Consider the following 20,279-nt stretch of genomic DNA (forward strand, 5'->3'; position numbering starts at 1 on the left):
TACTTCGTATCTTACTCAAATTTTAGCAATTGTGTTTAATTTCAAGTATACCTTGCTGAAACAAACTTCTTTCAACTTACCATCATAATTAGTCTGATTAATTATATTAATAATCCTGGTCATGCCACACTCTTTGTATAAGTATTTGGCATCAACTAATAAGAAAGAATTTTCTGGCACTCATTTCACATAAACGTATGCTATAGGTAAAACCTTATTACAATTTATTGTCATGATGAATGAAAACAAGTATGTTCACTTTGGCATTCATGATTTATGCTGCGTTTTGTGGCATGTAATGATGGAATTTTAGTCCAAAACACATAGAAGGCACCAGTTATGTAACCAGTCATGCTTAACATGACATCATAATTATTCATTCTAAAAATATTTTCCTTTTTAAAAAATGGTATGGATAATTGTATTTTAAAAGAAGGGAATTTTTAAAAGAAGATTCATAAAAAAGTGTGTCTGGGTGTGTGAGTAGAGAGAGAGGGAGGAAGGGAGGGAGGGACAGAGAGAAAGGGAGGGAGAGGGAGGGGGGGAGAGAGAGAGAGAATGAAACTACTGTACTAGAGTAATTTGCCAATTTCCTTTGAAACTTATTAAGGTTCCACATGCCTGCCCATATAAATGAAGGCAAAGTATAAAAATAATCCAAATACTTATTAATATTATGAGCAACGAAACAAAATAAAGAAGACCTTGATAGAAAAAAAAGGTATACAAAGACAGGCTGTAAGGTGCCAGCTGAAACATTGCAATAAGACTTCCATATTCAGTATTTTAATAGTTGTGTTACCATACTAGTTTTGGTAACAAAGAAAAAAATCGTAAGGTTTTACTCTCTAAAATGCTGAAGATGTTTGTATACTTGTAAGATTTTCCAAGAAAAGATACTATTTATATCCAAAGCTTAATGTCAGTGTTCTGAATAACGACCCATTGAAAGCAGGTAGATTCCTCAAAGAACATCTTTATTGGATACATCATGTCGGCACAGCTGGTGAAAACCAACTCTAAAAATTCCCGTGGTTTTCACCTAATTAAAAGAATAAAACTTCCCCCCTTCCCAGTGTCATCAATCACATTGTCCAATGAATATAGCTGGCAAGCTCTTCTCCTCCTTCACCAGCCACCTGTTACGATGATCTTCGTTCCCACGGGAAAACTTTTCATTTTGACTGTAAGTTGGGCTATCTACTTCTCCCCTCCCTTCCCTCTCTCAGGCTTCATGGCAACTATGAAGCAGCACAAAATGGCTTCAGCCAGGTTCACTCCACAGTTGACACTTAATTTTACTGAAAATTTATTTTCCTTGTTCTGATTGTCTGAAAACCCAACCAGAGGAGACTTAGAACCTTATTCTTTTTGTAAGGTTTACATCATGCTTTAATGTATCACTTAAGAATTCGATATTTATATAAGCTTCTCTGTTCAGAAATTATTGCTAAACTTGCCTGGGGTCCGCCCACTACTCTACTGTATAGCTTCCACTATCTTAGCTATTTCTTTGTTAATTTTAATGTATTTGTTTTACTGTTTTAATCTTTTGTAATATCATTTTATCAGATTATAAATTGTCCAGACTCATGTGACAGCAAGATGGGCAGCAAATAAATTTGATACATAAATAAAAATAAAACATTTCTCAAAATACGTTATTATGTATATATTCTTCCAAAAATTTTAATAAATGTATTTTTATTTATTATTTTATATATAGAATACCATAATTCCAGAAAATCCATTATCACTCTACTGCAATAAAGCCGGCCATTTCACGCCAATACAAGTAGTTCCCGACTTACAATAACAATTGGGACCTGCATTTCTGTTGCTAAGCGAGGCAGTCATAAAGTGAAATGTCACATGACTGCATTGCTTAGAGACAGAAATCCCAGCACTTCCAGTTGTGAATGTAACTCAACACAGAGGTCATTAAGTGGGAGAAGTCCCTAAAGTGCTGCAGGGGGATGGAGGAAGTGCCAAACAGCAGCAACCCCAAACACCATGACCCAAAGCAGCAAACCTAATCTCAACCATCCTCACTTCCCTGCACTAGTGGAATGGGATACAATTTTGTATTCTTAAATATATGCTGAATTCTATATGGATTTTCTGACTAAGCATTAATTTACAAACATTAACATATAACTGACTATTTATGGGTTTTAAACTTCCCACATTTAATATTAACCTGGGTTCTTCTTGTGGTATAATTAAAGAGAGAAAATTTATATATATATATATATTTTCTCAGGTTTTCGCGGGTGTTTGTATGTAGGTCTTTGGTTATTCGGGTCTTCTCCCATGTAAAATTGGAAGTGTCTTGGCGACGTTTCGAATATATATATATATATATATATATATATATATATATATATATATATATATATATATATATATATATATATATATATATATATAGTGTTTACTGAGACACCTGGTCTACCCCAACATGTGGGAGGGGGCATTCTGCTCCCTTTTGCCTTTTAGCTCCAATCCAGGAGCCCTCAAGCAGTCGCATTCACGACAAACCATTTTTATACCAAATTTATATTTTGCTGATAAAGAAATAAAGGGAGACTAGATGTAATCCTCTTAGCCACCAAAACAGCTTTATGTTCTAGCAATAAAGATGAAGTGCAGTGTACATTGAGGATTATATATAGTTAATAGGAATAGTTCAGAATGTGGAGGTTTGTACCTAATTTACTTTTGCTTAGTTATAAAACATTTCAAACTAATAAGGTATTTTAAAACCAGGACATTTATACCCAACTATGCAAAGCAGCTGACTAAAGTGTCTTGCAAATTTCACACTCAAACTATTTAATAATATTGCAACAGCTGCTTTAGTCATTTGTTTGTCACACTTCTTTAATTTTTACTTTTATTTACAACTAAATCACATCTATGATAGCTTTAAGATTTCTCGTAAGCTATGGTATTTAATGTAAACATGTCTAGGAATCAAGAAGATAAAGGTCTGGCAATTTAAAAGGAGGTTAATAAATCTTCTTGGGAGAGTATCTTTCTCGTTACTTCATAGGTAAAATGTTAAGATCATTTCCTGTTACTAATTACTCTCATTTCTAATCACTACATTCTAGATCTAGATCCCCCAAAGTTGACTTTAAAAAGGGAAGAAGGAATTAGCATATTTAAACAACTTTAATGATATACTTTGTTCTTCAATATAGATTTTCATGCTAGGTTTGTTCATCATGCAAAAATCATGATTTTTAAAGAGTGCATAGTGATTTGTTTTTACGGTTTACAAATAATAATAATTTATGCATCATGCTAAGCCAACCCATCATTCAATAAATTACTAGAATATTATATGAACTTGAACAATGTCATTTGTGTTTCATCAATCTGATACTTGGCATTGGCAGTTCTCTACAATTCTTCTGTCAAGCATGACATGTTCTTAGGTAAACTCAGTAAATCTATTTTTTGCCCTTGTTCTTTCTGACATACTCATATTTAGTTCCTAGCTATGTTTAGCTTTTTCCATAAAGAGAAAATATAGACCTTGGTTTTGTCTTATTGGTATGATGCCTGAGTATTTAGTTATGTTTTATTGGCCTCTGCCCTATACACTCTTACATTAGAGGTTACTGTTGAGTAGACATCTATAGGATTATACCATATAACATCTGTAAAAACAGAATTTTGAGATCTAAATTCTATCCTATAATTTCACAGCTTCAGCTTTAATGTCACTAAACATCTTGCATAAATAATGACAGTAAAATCAGATAAGTCAATGTGAATTAAACTATGATTAATGTAAGAAATAAACTGTATGCAACTATTCACTTTTGGTAAAAAGGTAAAATAATTCTATGAATTAAAATCTATGTGCCAATTGAGGTTTTCAATTTTAAATATGCTAACTCATAAATTCATTGAATGAGGCTTGTTATTAGCAAGACTGTTACTTGTTACATCTGTCAATTTTTTTTTTTAGTATTTGACAATTAAGTACGTCAAAGACTTTTATACACCTACAGAAAGATAATACATCCAGAAAGTGAATATATGAATCACTACTCTGTACATCATTAGACTATAAAGTAACAGAAGTATTACAATATATCCATTATATACAGCCCTGGTGGTGTAGTGGTTAGAGTGCAGTATTGCAGGCGAACTCTGCCCACAGTCAAGAGTTTGATCCTGATGGGGGCTCGAGGTTGATTCAGGCTTCCATCCTTCCAAGGTAGATAAAATGAGGGCCCAGATTCATATAACAATGCACTGGCTCTCAGTAGGCTTCTGGGTACAATTAAAGTTGCTACACATCCATGACCAGGGTATTTGAAGGACCACCTTTCTACCATCCCATCAGAGCTAGAAGAGAATGCATGCATCCTCTATTAAACAATGTCATCTTGCTGGACCAAAGGGTCCTGTCTTCTCAATGGCGCAACCTGCCCTGTGGAACAGCTTCCCACCAGAGGGTCAGATGGCCCCAATCCTGTTAACCTTTTGCAAGATATTGAAGATCTGATTGTTTCCTAGGCATTCAGATCAACGGGTAGATGGTGATACTATTGATGGTGAGTGGGGTTAACAATTTATTCTTGGGCATCAGAGGGATATATTAAGGTAGTTTGTTTTAATCTTGTAAACTGCTCAGAGGTCACTTATGTGAGAGGGGCAGCAATAGAAATGGTATAAATAAAATATTTTCCCATATGAGATTGGCTATACACTGAGGTCATCACTGGAAGTCCTCTTCCAGACATTCCTTTCTGACTTTTAAACCATGATGGAAAACAAACATGTAAGAGGGTCTCCTTTTCTCCAACTAAGGCGTAAAGATCTGGGTTGCAAGACTCCTGCCAATATGGCAGGCATACAATACAGAAACTACTCAATCTTGGCTACCCTATCCCAGTTGTCTGAATTGATGCCACCCAAATTTGGTAGACTTATCTCAGACTATAAAAATTCATCTAATAATAAGCAAGCTTTTCAAATTTTAATCCTCTTAGTTTGCACAGGATATCTACTCCTTAAGAGAAGGAAACAATTTTGATTATCTTCATCATTCATCTGCTCTGGGAAGCAGACAATGATCTAATGTCAGCATCAAATTACTAGTGTTCCCATATAATATATATTTAAAAATAAACAAAAATAAAATAGGTGTTTTATTACGGGTTACACAAAATTATACTGGTATATAAAAGCAAGTATAAAGAGTAAGTGGAGATATTTTTTTTCCATTTTTGTTCTAGAGACCTTCTTAGAACAGCAGAATTAGGAAAATGGATTCAAATGCCTTACAAACCACAATATACAATCTTTGGCCTAATAGGGTACAAATTGTCATTTTCAGATTTATAAATTCAGTCTCCAGTTTTATGTTTGATGTTGCTAGAAAATGAAATTCTTAACTCACAAAGCCAGAAACAGTCTGTTCTACAGATTGTCTGCTCATACATAATTCAGGACTATAGACTAAAAACAAAAGTATTTTACATAAGCACAACAGAAGTGAAATATTTTAAAACTCCTGCTTCTTCTGCTTGATTTGCAGGAGAAATCAGCTATTACAAACTGAACCTTTTTTTGTTCTGAGAAATGAAAAAATAAGCAAAAAGATTTAGAATATACTAATAAGTACTATATGTCTCTCTCATCTTTGTTCTTAAACAGTATAAATGTTTCAATACTGTTCAATATAATTTGAATTACAAATTAGACCCTTCCAAATATTTAAAGAAACCAATTTGTAAATATATTACAAAATATTATCCTCCATTTCTTCTTTATGGCCAACAATATTCCAGTAGATAATGATAAGAATTTAGAAATCTAAATAGGCAAAATTAAAGACTGGCAAACCTCTTCCTTCAAAACTCTTGGAATTCCTTCAAAACTAAATTCTCTCTGTCTGATTTTTGTCTGTCATATCACTTTTTTGTTATATCAAAATTTAAGACTATGAATACTAGAGTGTTCTGAAAGGACAGCAGAAAGAAAGAACCAGATGCCACTTCAGAAATAACTTCAGAAAAGTGGCTGTAGCATATTGAAGGAAAGACTAATCAAATTTTAAACACTCAGGTTAGATACTTAAAAGTCTATGTATTTAGGCTCTACACACAAGAGATCCCTAGGTTTCACTGGAAACTCAAACTAAACCTTTTATGTTCTGTTTTAATCACTTACCTTGGAGTCTCTGCATCACGCCAGCAATATCTCGAGATGTTCTTCCTGCTAGTCTTGAGGATGCCATTGTGCCACGTGGCAATGGTGTTGTTTTTTTCTGCATGGTTGTCTATCTGAAGTGCAACGTTTCAACAGTTTTTTCTATAAAGCATCGTTAGTTTCAGAATGGCATGCCATAGCAAGTCATGGCAGCTTTAAGCGGTAGACATATAGCTGCCTGGCTTGCCACTGTTTTAGGATTGTTCTCATCCAGTAGCTTGCAATTTAGGCCTGAAAAGATATAGAAATGCACAAGAAAGTTTGAGAGAACACCTGTACATTGGTATAAAAAGAGTTTCCATACTTTCACTAGATCAGACATTTAGAAATCTGGTTGATTGGCTATTCCATGTGACTAATGACTTAATACTATGAATTGCATTGGTAAAATAGAACAAGAAATTGTGTACTACACCAACACTAAGATTTACAAATTGTTGTGAGCTTATATTTTGAGCAAACCTTAGAATTCACATTAATGCAGCACAGTAGGTCAAAATGTGAAGTTTAATGTCATTATTCCAGAAAGGTTTAAGTGGTTAGAAAATGAATATAATAGAACACACTATTTAATGGAGATCTCAGTTATTTTGAGATTGCAACACTGACTACTATAATAACGATACCAGCACATATGTTTTCCTGTACTTACACAGCTTAAAGACATATTTGTTTCCAAAAAGTGATTGATACTTGCACATTTTCACAGAAAATTTGTTATGCTCTAAAATACTGGTTTGTTTATTTAGGAAATTCTCATTTTCCTGTTCTAGCTGAGAACTAGCAGAATTACTGATCAAATACCTCATAAAAATCAATATAGTGATGATAGAAAAAAAAAGGTTCCTTCTAAAAGGCTCATATGTGAGGAAAGAAAGATGGGTCCAAAAATCAAAGACCAGCAGAGGCTCTCATAAATGTCTTCATCCACTTTATTATTTTACATGCTTTTTACCACATATTTGCTACGCTTAGGAAAGTGATAGGAGCAGGGGTGCTATTCAGCAGGTTCTGACAGGTTCTAGAGAACCGGTAGCAGAAATTTTGAATAGTTCGGTGAACCGGCAAATGCCATCTCTGGCTGGCCTTAGAGTGGGGAGGGAATGGGGATTTTGCAGTATCCTTCCTCTGGAGTGCGGTGGGAATGGAAATTTTGCAGTATCCTTCCCCTGCCATGCCCACCAAGCCACGCCCACAGAATCGGTAGTAAAAAAAAATGAATTCCACCACTGGATAGGAGTACCAGGTAAGGAGTGTGGGGATGCTGCAGAGGAATGGAGGAGCCTGGGGGAAGGCTATGGAGGCCTGACAGAGCCTGCATGCAAACCCAGGAAGGCCAAGGAAGGCCTGATGCAGGTCACTCATCAGTCGAGGGAGGGCTGGTAGAGGTTGCATGCAGACCGGAGGGTGCTAGAGGCAGGAGCAACTTCTGAAGTGATTTGCAATTATCCCTGCTGGCTTCCCCATTAAATTTGCTTGTGAGAAGCCAGCAGGTAAGGTTGCAAATCTTGTGACTGTAGCTTTCTGCAGTGTTGTAATTGTGAGCCTGACCTGAGACCCCAGGTCGCAATTGTGTGACCCCATTGGAGCTGCAATGGCCAGAACATTGAGAATTGATCATACGACCATTTTTTCAGTGCTGCTATACAGGTAAGTCCTTGACATACGGCCACAACTGAGCCAAAAATTTCTGTTGCTAAATGAGACATTTGTTATGTGAATTTTGCCTCACTTTCTTGCCATAGTTGTTCAGTGAATCACTGCAGTTGTTAAATTAGTAACACGGGTAAGTGGATCTGATTTTTCCCATTGATTTTGCTGGTCAGTAAGTTGCAAAAGGTGATCACATGACCCCAGGACACTGTCATAAATATGAGCCGGTTGCCAAGCATCCAAATTTCTATCACATGACTGGAGATGCTGCAATGGTCGTAAATGTGAAAAATGGTCATAAGTCACTTTTTTCAGTGCCGTTGTAACTTTGAATATTCACTAAATGAATTATTATAAGTGGAGGACTACCTTTAATTTTGAGCAGGCACTGAACAAATGGATGTAATTTGAAAACTACCTGTATTTATAGATGAGCTGTTGATTGATAGTTAATTTTGTCAAGTTTATCCACTTTACTCAAGGGTATTAAGGGTCTTTCCCACCTGCTATTAAGGGAGGGTCTTTCCCACCCACCTCCCTTCTCTCAATCAGCAGAAAACTATATCGGTATGACACTGTTGACTTCCGTGCTAACTTCTATCCAGCCTCCATTGTCACTGCAGCCCTATTAGCAAAGCTGAACTGGTTAACACCTTATGGCTGGTTGAAAGAGTTTATGGAAGAGTTGAAAGGTCATTGTGCATGTTAGATACTACATTTATACTCAGGGCTGTCAAACTGGCAGACGCTGGATGCGTCACACACAGGCCATGCCCACCCCAGCTCTGCAAATGGGAAAAATGTTGCAAAACATCACATGACAGCAATGTGACATGGTGAGTTTGACACCCGTGATTTATAGCAATACTACTAAGAACTTAAAACTAACTCACTTATGGGCTGGGGATAAGACGAGGGCAGAAAATAAACCATCTCAGGACATGATTATGCCAGGATTAAGTACAAGTGGGCACAGAGTCTAAAATTTGCAACCAACAAGCATATTTCTAAGCAAAAGAAGATTCCTACACACAAATGTGTGGAAAAGATTTGTTATATAATACAAAAATCTATATTTATCTTAAAAGATAGAAACTAAATTGTAATGGATAGATAAAAGTTAAAAAATATAGAGAGGATACTACTTTAAATTGAATCTTATGTTCATTTCAGCAATATGAAAAAATTCAGCAAAATCACCATGAAATAATAAATTTATATTTAGTCTTGTTTATATTACTTTATTTGGTACAAAATACAACTGTTTTTATAGGATGCGGCATATACATATGGCCAATTTTGTATGGTACATGAACTCCTATAGTATTTTAAAGCTACCCATAAGAAGAGTCACAGGTAATTAGAATATCAGATGTACTGTCAACTAATCCAACGCCTTGCAAGAATCTATTAAACCATCTCCAACAAAGAGGATTTTATCTCAGGGATTTCTTGAGTCAGCTGAAGTATTTAATTTCAACCCCTTTGATTTGTCTAGCCTTCGATTTCAAGAGAAAACAAGTCTACAACCTCTTGCATATGACATTTTCCATTTTGCAAGTTAAACATATCTCTTTTATAAGGTGTTTTTTTTTTTGCATGATCTATAGCTCTTTGATGATTCTTCATAGGGCTTGGACCTATTCCAATTATGAATCTGGTATCCTCTGAACCATATTTAGATTTTATATATCCCTTTTTTTAAAGTGTAATGCCCAGATGAGGATTAATAATTAATAATTTATTTAATAATTTATTAATTTTTATTTATTCAATAAATATGTATATATATAGCTGTCCATCTCACAAAAAACGACTGGGGCCAGTGCAAAATAATGGATACTACTCCATGTGCAACCTAAACCCTTTAAAATATATTGAAACTGTATGAGACAGCCACCTAACTCTTGAGATTTGTTATATAATACTAACATCTATATTTATCTTAAAACAAATACAAATAAGGCAACTGAGGAAATTGTAAATTACTGCCCATTATCTAGATGCACTGTTTCTGATAGTTTGCATTGAAGTGCATAACCTTTTTCAATTACTGTGTAATCCAATGGTTAGCTAAAACCCCTAGATCCCTTCACAAGCCAAGTTTCCCCAATCGTGTATCCATCTATTTGACTTTTCCTGCCGCTTGATCTTACATCTCATATAACTGAGTATCATCCTGTTTGGATATGGCCCAATGTTCAAGACTGTAGGAGTCATTTTGAATCATGATTTTGTCCTCTAAAGAGTTAGAGCTTGGCATCAACTGCAACATTCATAATTTTTTTATCTTCTAGGTCATTTATAAAGTTGCTGAACCACACAGATTGATGGGTCATTTACAAGTGCCTTTTGGGTACGCTTCAACCTACATTTATTCATCCTGTCCTCAAAAATATCATGAGATACTTTGTCAAACATTTTACAAGGAATCCGCATTTAACAATCACTTGAAGTTATGACAGTGCTGAATGAGTGGTTGTGATGGCCCCATCGGAAGCTGGTTTGTAGGAGGAGCTGGAACTAAGAAGTGAAGATAAGATATGAAGAACAGTGCAGGAACTGGGTATGTTTAGTTTAATGAAGAGAAGGACTAGGGGAGACATGATATCAGTGTTCCAATATATCAGGGGCTGCCAGAAACAAGAAGGAGCGAAGCTATTCTCCAAAGCACCTGAGGGCAGGACAAGAAGCAATGGGTGGAAACTAATCAAGGAGAGAAGCAACTTAGAACTAAGGAGAAATTTCCTTATCAGTTAGAACAATTAATCAGTGGAACAACTTGCCTCCAGAAGTTGAGAATGCTCCAAACACTGGAAATTTTTAAGATGTTGGATAACCATTTGTCTGAAGTGGTGTAGGGTTTCCTGCCTAAGCAGGGGATTGGACTAGAAGATCCCCAAGTCCCTTCCAACTCTGATATGATATGACATGACATGACATGACATGACATGACATGACATGACATGATATGATATGATATTATTATATTCATCCGATGGGAATTTCATGTCTCTCCAGAAACATCCCAAGAGCCCGAAGGCTGAGGACGATAGAGTGCCAGGCCTGTCCAGCATTGGGGGAAGCAGTCGACTGCACGGGGAGATGCCTGACCCAATGAAAGCAGGTGATATATAACAGGATAAATGGCCTTCCTTAATTCAAGATCTGTGACTGATTTGTCTGTTTTTTCCCACAGATATATTGAATTTCAATGTGATATGATTATTTTCCCCAAAGGAGCCTAATACGTTAAGTTCACTATACAATAGTTTGACTGTTGTCATTTAAAATCTGGTTTTTGAAATAAAAAATAAATTTTATATGCTCATTATGGTTGAAAACTAGATTTTTTTTCTCTTGAAAAGTAGGCAGATTATTCTGGATTGGACAGACTCTTGTATTGTTAATGGCTCTCAACTCTTTTACAAAGGCAAAAAATACAGTCTATTCACAACTTATATTCACCAAGCCCAATGCTGCATTTCTGGGATAAGATGGGATGCAAGTAATCAGTTATTACAATAACTGTGTTACACGATGCCCTTTGGATGCTTAAATTAAATGATTGAATGTTCCCAATATTAATTTAAAGCAATTATCTTCACTAGAATGGAAATTATGCTCATCATCACATGCAGAACATGAAAATGGACGTCTGAGTTCACACAATATTTTTCTCCACTCATGTTTTCTTCCTACCCTCAACAATCTGGAGACACAGGATGAGAACAAGGTGATCAAAAATATTTAGCAGGTGTTTAAAAATAATGAAGCGCAAAACATAGCATACTTTATGAGTCACAGAGTGGGAAAGGGACATTTGGGCCATCAAGTCTACCTCCTTCCATTCAACACAGGAATTCAAATTAAAGCATCACCAAAATGTCTTTCCAGCCTCTCTTTGATCATATCTAATGAAGGAGAATTCATCACAACTCTAGGTAAACTGCTCTTTCAGTTAGGATTTTTTTCCTATCCTTCTCATGGAATCTGCCTTCCTATAATTTATTAACATTATTTCATTTCCCATACTCTAGAACAGCCTTTCTCAACCATTTTATCCAAAGGAATCCAGGAAAAGAATTTTCAGTTCTCAGAGAAGCTCATGCATAAAAATATAAAAATCACAACACAGTTCACTTCTAACCTATACAATCCACATTTTTACAATGTTTACAACAACAAAGCAGTAGGCTGGCAGCTGACTTGAGACCCATAAAATTCCCACCGCTGCAAGTGGTGCACCATTGCATAGTGCATAAAGTTCAAAAAATGCTTAATTTTTTTCAGTCCCTGTCTCGTGCGGAATCCCTAGCAATCTCTTGTGACACCTACAATATAAATTCCATGGAGCTCAGTTGAGGAAGATTACAGGTGGGCAATTAATTTTCTCAAGGGCCAACATGAAAAACTGGGACTGTTATGGAGAGCCGAATCAATAGGACCAACACATTACTGCGAAGGTGCATAGGTACGCATGCAGATACATAAACTGGAAAAAAAAAGAGCAGTCACCTTCAAAATAAAAGCAATGCTGTTGTATTGCCTGCATGCCATACACTTATTTACATTCAATTTCTAATTTCAGAGTGATCCCATGTAGGGCAGATGGGAACAGCCGAAGGGCTGGATATGGCCCGAGGTCTGTAAAATGCCCAAGTCTGCTCTAGAATAATGCAGAAACAGTAATGCCTTTCTGTCTCTGGCAGGTCATCTTTTCATGTATTCAAAAAGTGCTATCATGTCCCTGAAATTCTTTCCTCTGAAGGCTAAACATATCTAGCCCTTCAGTCTCAATTTCCATTCTTACTTGATAGGAAGAGGAGCATATAATGACTTGTGGCATCATATCCTACAGCAGTATCAAATGCCTGAAAATCGAGATAATCTAACTTGCTGTCTATACATATATCACTGCTTATCTTGACCATCTTTAGAAAAAGGCCTTGCACACAATTGCACAAGCTGTAATTTTTAGCCCAAGAGCCAAAATACTGTTACAAAGTGCTACTCTGTATATGGTTGATGTCCAGACCTCTTCAGCACATGTTGTTAATTCAGGACAAGACAATCATGCTACTGTGCCAAATGAACACTAAATCCAAACCAATAACATTAGTTTTGGCACAGCATTATTTAAAAAAAAAATTCCTGCAACCATAATATAAAATCAAAGGAGTGCTAAGAGCTTCAGCATATTAAGAAGCCAGAATAGAATAGAATAGAATAGAATAGAATAGAATAGAATAGAATAGAATAGAATAGAATAGAATAGAATAGAATAGAAGATTATGCCCTAACAGTAAATGAGTCTCATACTCATATGCATACACAAACACACTCACATTCAGCAATGTTAAAATTTTCTAGCAACCTGTTCAAGTTTTAAGGTTACCAAATATGAAAGTTTAAATTAATAAAAAATTATTATTTTCTGTCCCTAAGCATGATTACATCTTCAGTTTAGTTGACATTACATATGAGTAATAATGCACTAGTATTTTCCTCTGAATATATATTCAGAACTAAATACTAAATTCAAAGAAACACATGCAAGTAAATATGACTGCAGCCATAAATGGTAATCCTGCTATTGCAGCCTATTTGTCAGAATCAAAGATGATTGATGCAAAAATGTATGATAATAAGACATAATGTGAGAATTATATGAATATAAAATTAATAGGGTAGCATAAGATAAATTTGTTTCTGGTACTTCGGAATGACATATCTTGAGATATAGGGTTAAACACAGTTACAGTAATTACCTTTCAAACAGAAAATATTTTATTTTCCTTAACTAGGACCCATATTATATCATTTTACATAATTTGCTAATACAGGTAGTTGTTGACTTACAACAGTTCATTTAGTGACCCTTTGAAATTACAACGGCACTGAAAAAAGTGATTTATGACCATTTTTCACACTTACGACTGTTGCAGTATCCCCATGGTCATGTGATGAAAATTTAGATGTTTGGCAACTGACTCATATTTATGATGGTTGCAGTGTCCCAAGATCATGTGATCACCTTTTGCAACCTTCTGAGAAGCAAAGTCAATGGGCAAGCCAGATGCACTTAACTCTGTTTCTCACTTAACAGCTGCAGTGACTCATTTAACAACTGTGGCACAAGAGGTCATAAAATGGGGCAAAACCCACTTAACAACTGTCTCACTTAGCAACAAAAATTTGGGGCTCAATTGTGGTGGTAAGTCGAGGACTACCTGTATAGTGGAACTGAGCTAAGACCTAAAAAAGACCGAATACATTTACTCTGAATTTGAGGGTCCCTCTTTCTGCCCCATCATCCCAAGGTGGTTTAGGGAGAAAGGCATTCAGAAACAATTACTCTTTTGTTCTTTTTTATCCTACCTAATGTTTGAAAGGAATTACATAAAAAGAGGTCAAAACTCTGCCTGTCTGTTTGACAATCAGAAAAGAATGGGATCTAGTTTGATATGGTAAGAGAAGTCAACAAAAGGAAGACCAAGTTCAAAAATGAGCCAGATCTGGCTGGAGGCTGTGGAGCAAAAAATCCAGAAAACAGATTTCACAGTGCATCACTGTGGGAGAGGAAGCTGGCACTGGCACAGAATGTTGCTCACTGTTCCATTCTAAACCCCTCCCTTCGGGTCACATGACCCCCCCCAGGCAGAGCTACGATTAAGGGATTGATTGAAAAGAATTTCAGTAATCATGCTCTGCATGTTTTCCCTAATTTGTTCTTTTTTCTATAAATGGCTTAAAACAGAATTTAGAGATAACCCAGTTCTAGTCCTGTTTTACTCCAAGGGTGGGATGGTCTCATCTCTTTTCCACAGAAGCAGCCCATATTCACACACCTATCTCCAAATACCTCTTGTTATTTGCTACCATGTTGAGGACTCAAAAGTTCTATTCCATTTATTATGTACACTAAAATAACCTATTTCTATTTTTCAATAGAAGCGTTTTCTTATAATGCATACTTACTTACAATGCTTGTTTGTTTGTTTGTTTATTTATTTATTTGGGTATTATTTCCAATCACCCCACTGAAATAAGCAGACAGTTTATAAGAACATCAGCTTGCATTTTATCCAGGTGAAGCTCCAACATAAACATACCTATTCCTAAAGCCTACAAACTTTATTAATGATTTAAATCTAAGGTAAGGATGGGTGTGTGCTCTTCAAAAAGATTTTTTTGGAAATCTGTTAGGCCCTCTCCCTTATTTGACAGATTTTCCTCTATTGGAAAATTATTGGATTAATTATAGATGCTGACTCATATTACTACTGTTTTATATTTTAATCATAACAAAACACTCTAAACTCTTTTAGGTATCTACAACCATATGTCTAAAAATAAAAGCCACATAAACACTTTTGAAACTTTAAAAATTCCTGGAAATTTATTCAAGTTGTTTTATAGGTGAAGCTAGTTATACTGTTACAACCATCTGTATACGATATTACATGTTGTAGCAATCTATAGGTAAGAGTTTCTTAAGGTATTAGCTGATTAAAATGTTTCATAGGATCCTCTGACCAAAATAAATTTAACTAGCTGAGATAACCTCCTACAAAGCTGAACTGCATTAAATGGATTGGTCACTGAATTCTCAAAGGCAAGTGGCTCAACAATTTGATGTCAGTTACTATGTCCGCTTAAATGTGAATATGCATTACTATCAGTGTAGTTCCATCCAGTACCAATCTAACACTTCTTGTCGAAACTGTGTTGAAGGTACTACAGATTCAACTGTCAATTGATAAAACGAAAATAAACAGAGGGGAAAAGTGAGTCAGTTCTTCCTCGGCAAAAGTTGTCCTGTTTTGTGTTACAGGAGTTGAATACCAAGATTCAGAATTACAGGTGCATCTACTGTGCAAAACTGCCCATCTTGGCAACCTTGTTTTTGTTTGTTTGTTTGTTTTTTGATTTCGAATAAAAACCTTCCTGCCCTCCTTCAATTGAGGGTTTTTTTTAAAAAAATTTTTTTTACTCAATCTGGAACTCCACATTCCCACACTCCGGATTTAGCTTTACAACCCAATTATGTCAAGCATCCTTAAATAAACCATTTCCCCCGCATTCCCTTAAGCCGTTAGCCAAGTCACCTCGGGTCCAACTACTATACCATGGGCTCAGCTGCTTTGGGGATCGCCGGAGCAGCGAGAGATTTCCTTTTGGAGGCGCAGCATCTATCACCCCGCACGCGTGCACATTTTTAACTGCAACTCGCTCCTTCAACTCCGGAAATGCCCAAGGCGAGCTGTGCCTGCCTGCCCCAATTGAAGCTCACCTCTCTCCGTTCACGGACATGACAGCGCAGAAAGCAGAAGCATCGCCGGCAAGCAAGGCAGGCGGACAGAAACCGCGTCGCCCGTACCTTCTTGGCGTTCCGGGCCGGCCGGCGACGGTGCAGTCCCTCGCCGCCTCTCCAAAGTGTCCTCTTTAAAAAACGCCACGCCTGACCCCCACAAGCTCCCGCTTGAATCTCCCAGAGCTCCGGAGCGGCCGGAAAGCCACGGCAGGTTCCCTGGTTACCGAGGGCAACAATCCCACCCCAGCGACAGCCGCGTACACGCACACGCACACATACAAACGAACAGCCAGACGCGCACGCAGCCGCCGAGAGGTACGGCACTACTGCACCTAGCAGCGAACGGGTCTCGGGAAGCCCCGCCTCTTTCTCGCCTCCCTTAGCGGAGCACGCAGCGCTCTTCTTCCTTCAGCGGCTGGCTTTAAAAAAAAAAAGAAACTGGTCGGGAGGGAGGCTAGAAAGGAAGGCAGGCAGGAAAGAGAGCAGGTGCGTGCGCCTCTACTAGGACGGCGGGGGTCGAACTTGACGGCCTTCTCCGAGATAAGGCTGAGCAGAGACGCTGCGCCAGAGCCAGGCCCGGACGGGTCTGGGCGGGCGGGAGTGCACGCGCGGTGCCTTCCTAGGGCGCGAGGCGGGCTCGGGGCGCCCTATTTGAGTCCGAGGATCCGAGCGCGCGCCTGCCCGGGAAACTCTCTGCCTGTGGCGATTCGCTGCCAGCCAGGAGCAGCTATTAGGGCGTTTGTGGCCCGCCGGGCGCCTGTTCTCTCTCTCTCTTTCTCCCCCTCCCCCCTCTCTCCCTCCCGCTCTCTGCCCCTCCGCAGAAATATTCCCCAGCCTTCTCTTTAATCGAGCGGTTTAGCCGCAGCGCGTACAGCCCAATTTGTGGCCAGGGCGAGCGTGTATCGTTTCTGAGGGGAAAGGATGATATGTGTTATATATATATATATACACACACACACACATATCATCCTTTCCCCTCAGAAATATATATATATATTAGGGGGGCGGAGGAGGAAGAAGAGCCTCCATTTTTTTATACAAGGACAGAGAGCCTCTCGCGTGACCGAGCTAGATCGAAGAGGAGCGAGTTAAGGTTTGGGTAGCAAACGTGCGCCTCGCTTTCTGAACGGCCCTCCAAAAGAGGAACCTCTGCAAAAAAAAAAAAAAAAAAGCAGCGATTTATTTCTTCCTCTTGCACTTGAAATGTCAGATGCACATCACATACTTTCACTCGGCTTAATATAGCAAGTCGTGGCATCTTAAGTCTCAGGAACGTTTATAGGTAGAGACTTGGGGATGTTGTGGAAGGTGTTGGGAAACTTAACACAGGTAGTCCTTGATTTACCATCGTGATTGGGACCAGAATCTCCGTTGGTAAGCAAGGGCGAGCCTCACCCGCTTTTAACGACCTCTTCTTTTTCGTTTTCTTTCTTTCGTTTTTTTTTTTTTTTGCCATGGTTGTTAAGTGACTCCTTACAGTTGTTAAGTGACTCACACAGTTGTTAAGCAAATCTGGCTTCCCCCATTGACTTTGCTTGTCAGAAGCCAGCTGGGAAGGTTACAAATGATGATCAGGTGACCCTGGGACACTGCAGCCATCGTAAATAAATGTTAGTTGCCAAGCACCTGAATTTTGATCATGTAACTGTGGGGAGGTTGCAACTCTCCTCTATGTGCAGGGACCAGTTGACAGCCACTTTTTTCATTGCCAAGGTAACTTTGAATGGTCACTAAACAAATGATGATAAATCGAGGATCTGCTGTGCAGCCTTCCCTTTCTGAGATTCTTTTTCCCCCTGATTTTATTTGTTTTGCATTTTCTATTTTTTTCTATAAAACTTGTTAAGATAAACATATATATTTATTGGTAATAAAACTGTTCTGCAGATTGTTGTGTTTCTATACTTTTCATATGACACATGTTTTTGCAAAGCTTGATAAAAAGGTCATCAGTTCTCAATTCCAATCAAAATTATTTGGGTATTTGGTATTCGGCTCCCATCTGCTCCCCTCTCTCCGCCTTTGCCCAGTTTTGCAAGGATTCAGCAGACGCTGCCTTGGTGATGGGGTGTCATCCCATACTTTGCCTGCCAAGCGTCTTCAGGGGCGCCTGGGGACTATATTTTCCAGCCACTTTGGACCGAGTTGCAGGATGCCTATGCGTCCCTGTGTGAGTGTGCAGCTGCTTGGGATGATGCTTCTCTGAAGTGCATCTGGCGATCTAAGGCAGCAACCTCGTGGTCCTGTGATTTAAGGGCCTGACAGTCACTCCTTTTGCAATGCAAGGTTTATTTTTGTATCTTTCCAGAGACAGAGAGAATGTGGCCAAAGTTCCTATAGGCTTATTCCCTGAGAAGTAAGGGGTGGGGAGTGGTGGGGGAGGGAGGGAGAGAGAGAAGGAGGGACAGAGATTTGAACAACACACCCGAGGCCAGGTGTGATAAGAGGTGGCTGGGAGGCTAGGGCTGAGGTGGGGCTGGGCTGGGTGGAGCAAATAATTTAACAACCAGTTCTCTGCCCTAATGACTGCCTGGGTAGGCATGGCTGGGAGATCATGTGACTGTGTAGGAATGAGTGATGTTGAATTGGCCATGCCCACACAGTCACACCGGTTGTGGTTCCTGGTGTTTTCTTTTCTGTGGGAAATGGGTTCAAATAGCTCTCTGAGTGTTTAAGGTTGCAGACCCTTTTCACCCTCACCATTTCAGACAAATGGTTGTCCAATCTCTTCTTTAAAAAAATCTCCAGTGTTGGAGCACCCACTGTCTGCCTCTCTCTCAACTTCAGTGGTAGCTCTGGATGAGATAGCATTACTCTGGAAGCAGCAGGAGTGTGACTTGAAGGCTGTTATAGACTTACCCAGCTACTGCTGAATAAGATGAAGACTTGTTTATTTAGGGGAAAAACTGCTCAGCTTTGTCTTTCCTGGACAACGAAGCCCTGCTTGGCAACATCAAGCTGCGGTCCCTGTAAACTCCCAGTTAGATTACTGAAATATGGCATACATGGAGTGACTTTTGAAATCACCCAAAAGCTGCAATTAGTCATCTACACTTATTGCAGTTAAGAGTCCCTCTTCACACATAACTGCTACTGCTGAGGCTTCTACATTAGGCTACCAGTAGTGCTGTTTGTTTGTTTTTAACTTCAAATTACACATTGCTTGGCACCAGGCCACCTACAGGATTTCAAATAAATCCTGCTTGTGCAGTAGATGGCTCTTGAATGTGGTTGTTTAAGTTTTCCCTCCCCCTGCCTCGAGATCTAAAAGAAAGCAGGTGACTATTTTTTTTAAAAAAAATCCAATAATATTCACTTTATAGCTACAAACCACAAATCCAGATGGCAACATTACTGTTGACTTTTGGAAAACTTTAAAAACAGCTGCTCAGAAGGGCATTTTTTTTTAAAAAAAAAGTGTTATCTAATTGAAATTTAAGATAGAGTTTGATTATTTTTAGGATTATAATCTATCCATTTTATATTTCTGTTACCTATATTTTAACTTTATTTAGTTAAAATAAAGTTGGCCATTAATTTATTTGGATATTGATTTATGATTTATACATAATTGCTATATTATGTAAAATAATTATTAATAAATATACATAAATCCTTTTTTTTTTGAATCACCAATGTGCTTGTGTTGCCTTTGATAATTGACCCTCCAGTTCATATTTTTAAAGAGAAGGATTTGGAAAAGTCATCTCCCCCCTCCCCCCCCCCAGCTCCTTCTGTCAGACAGGAAATTTATTCCATTCATGTATTTGTGAATTCATAGCCTTTATAACATTTAGTTGGTGGATAAAAAGGTAAAGGTTCCCCTAACACATATGTGTTAGTCGTTCGCAACTCTAGGGGGCAGTGCTCATCTCCGTTTCAAAGCCGAAGAGCCAGCGCTGTCTGAGGATGTCTCTGTGGTCATGTGGCCGGCATGACTAAATGCCAAAGGCGCATGGAGCACGATGGTCCTATTTTTCTACTTGAATTTTTACATGCTTTCAAACTGCTAGATTGGCAGAAACTGGGACAAGTAATGGGAGCTCACCCCATTATGCAGCACTAGGAATTCGAA

General features: G+C 38.1%; 1 protein-coding gene across 12 annotated transcripts in view; it reads right to left on the minus strand.

Annotated features, from left to right (window-relative positions):
• SYNE1 (spectrin repeat containing nuclear envelope protein 1) overlaps window positions 1–16,555 on the minus strand; it is a 309,363-nt gene extending 292,808 nt beyond the window's left edge. For 10 of the 12 annotated variants that reach the window (XM_034419047.3, XM_034419038.3, XM_034419043.3 and 7 more), the window contains exons 1-2: window positions 16,184–16,555; window positions 6,196–6,465 (exon numbers count right to left, since the gene is read on the minus strand). In XM_034419047.3, the coding sequence (XP_034274938.2) occupies window positions 6,196–6,298 (103 nt within the window). In that variant the 5' untranslated portion in view covers window positions 6,299–6,465; window positions 16,184–16,555. The remainder of the gene's footprint in view (window positions 1–6,195; window positions 6,466–16,183) is intronic. The other 2 variants (XM_087887534.1, XM_034419035.3) reach the window with 1 other exon arrangement.
• Window positions 16,556–20,279: the final 3,724 nt, after the last annotated feature.

The sequence above is a fragment of the Pantherophis guttatus genome, chromosome 1 (assembly GCF_059756535.1).
Source record: "Pantherophis guttatus breed Tessera chromosome 1, ASM5975653v1, whole genome shotgun sequence".
NCBI classification, from domain to species: Eukaryota; Metazoa; Chordata; class Lepidosauria; order Squamata; family Colubridae; genus Pantherophis; species Pantherophis guttatus.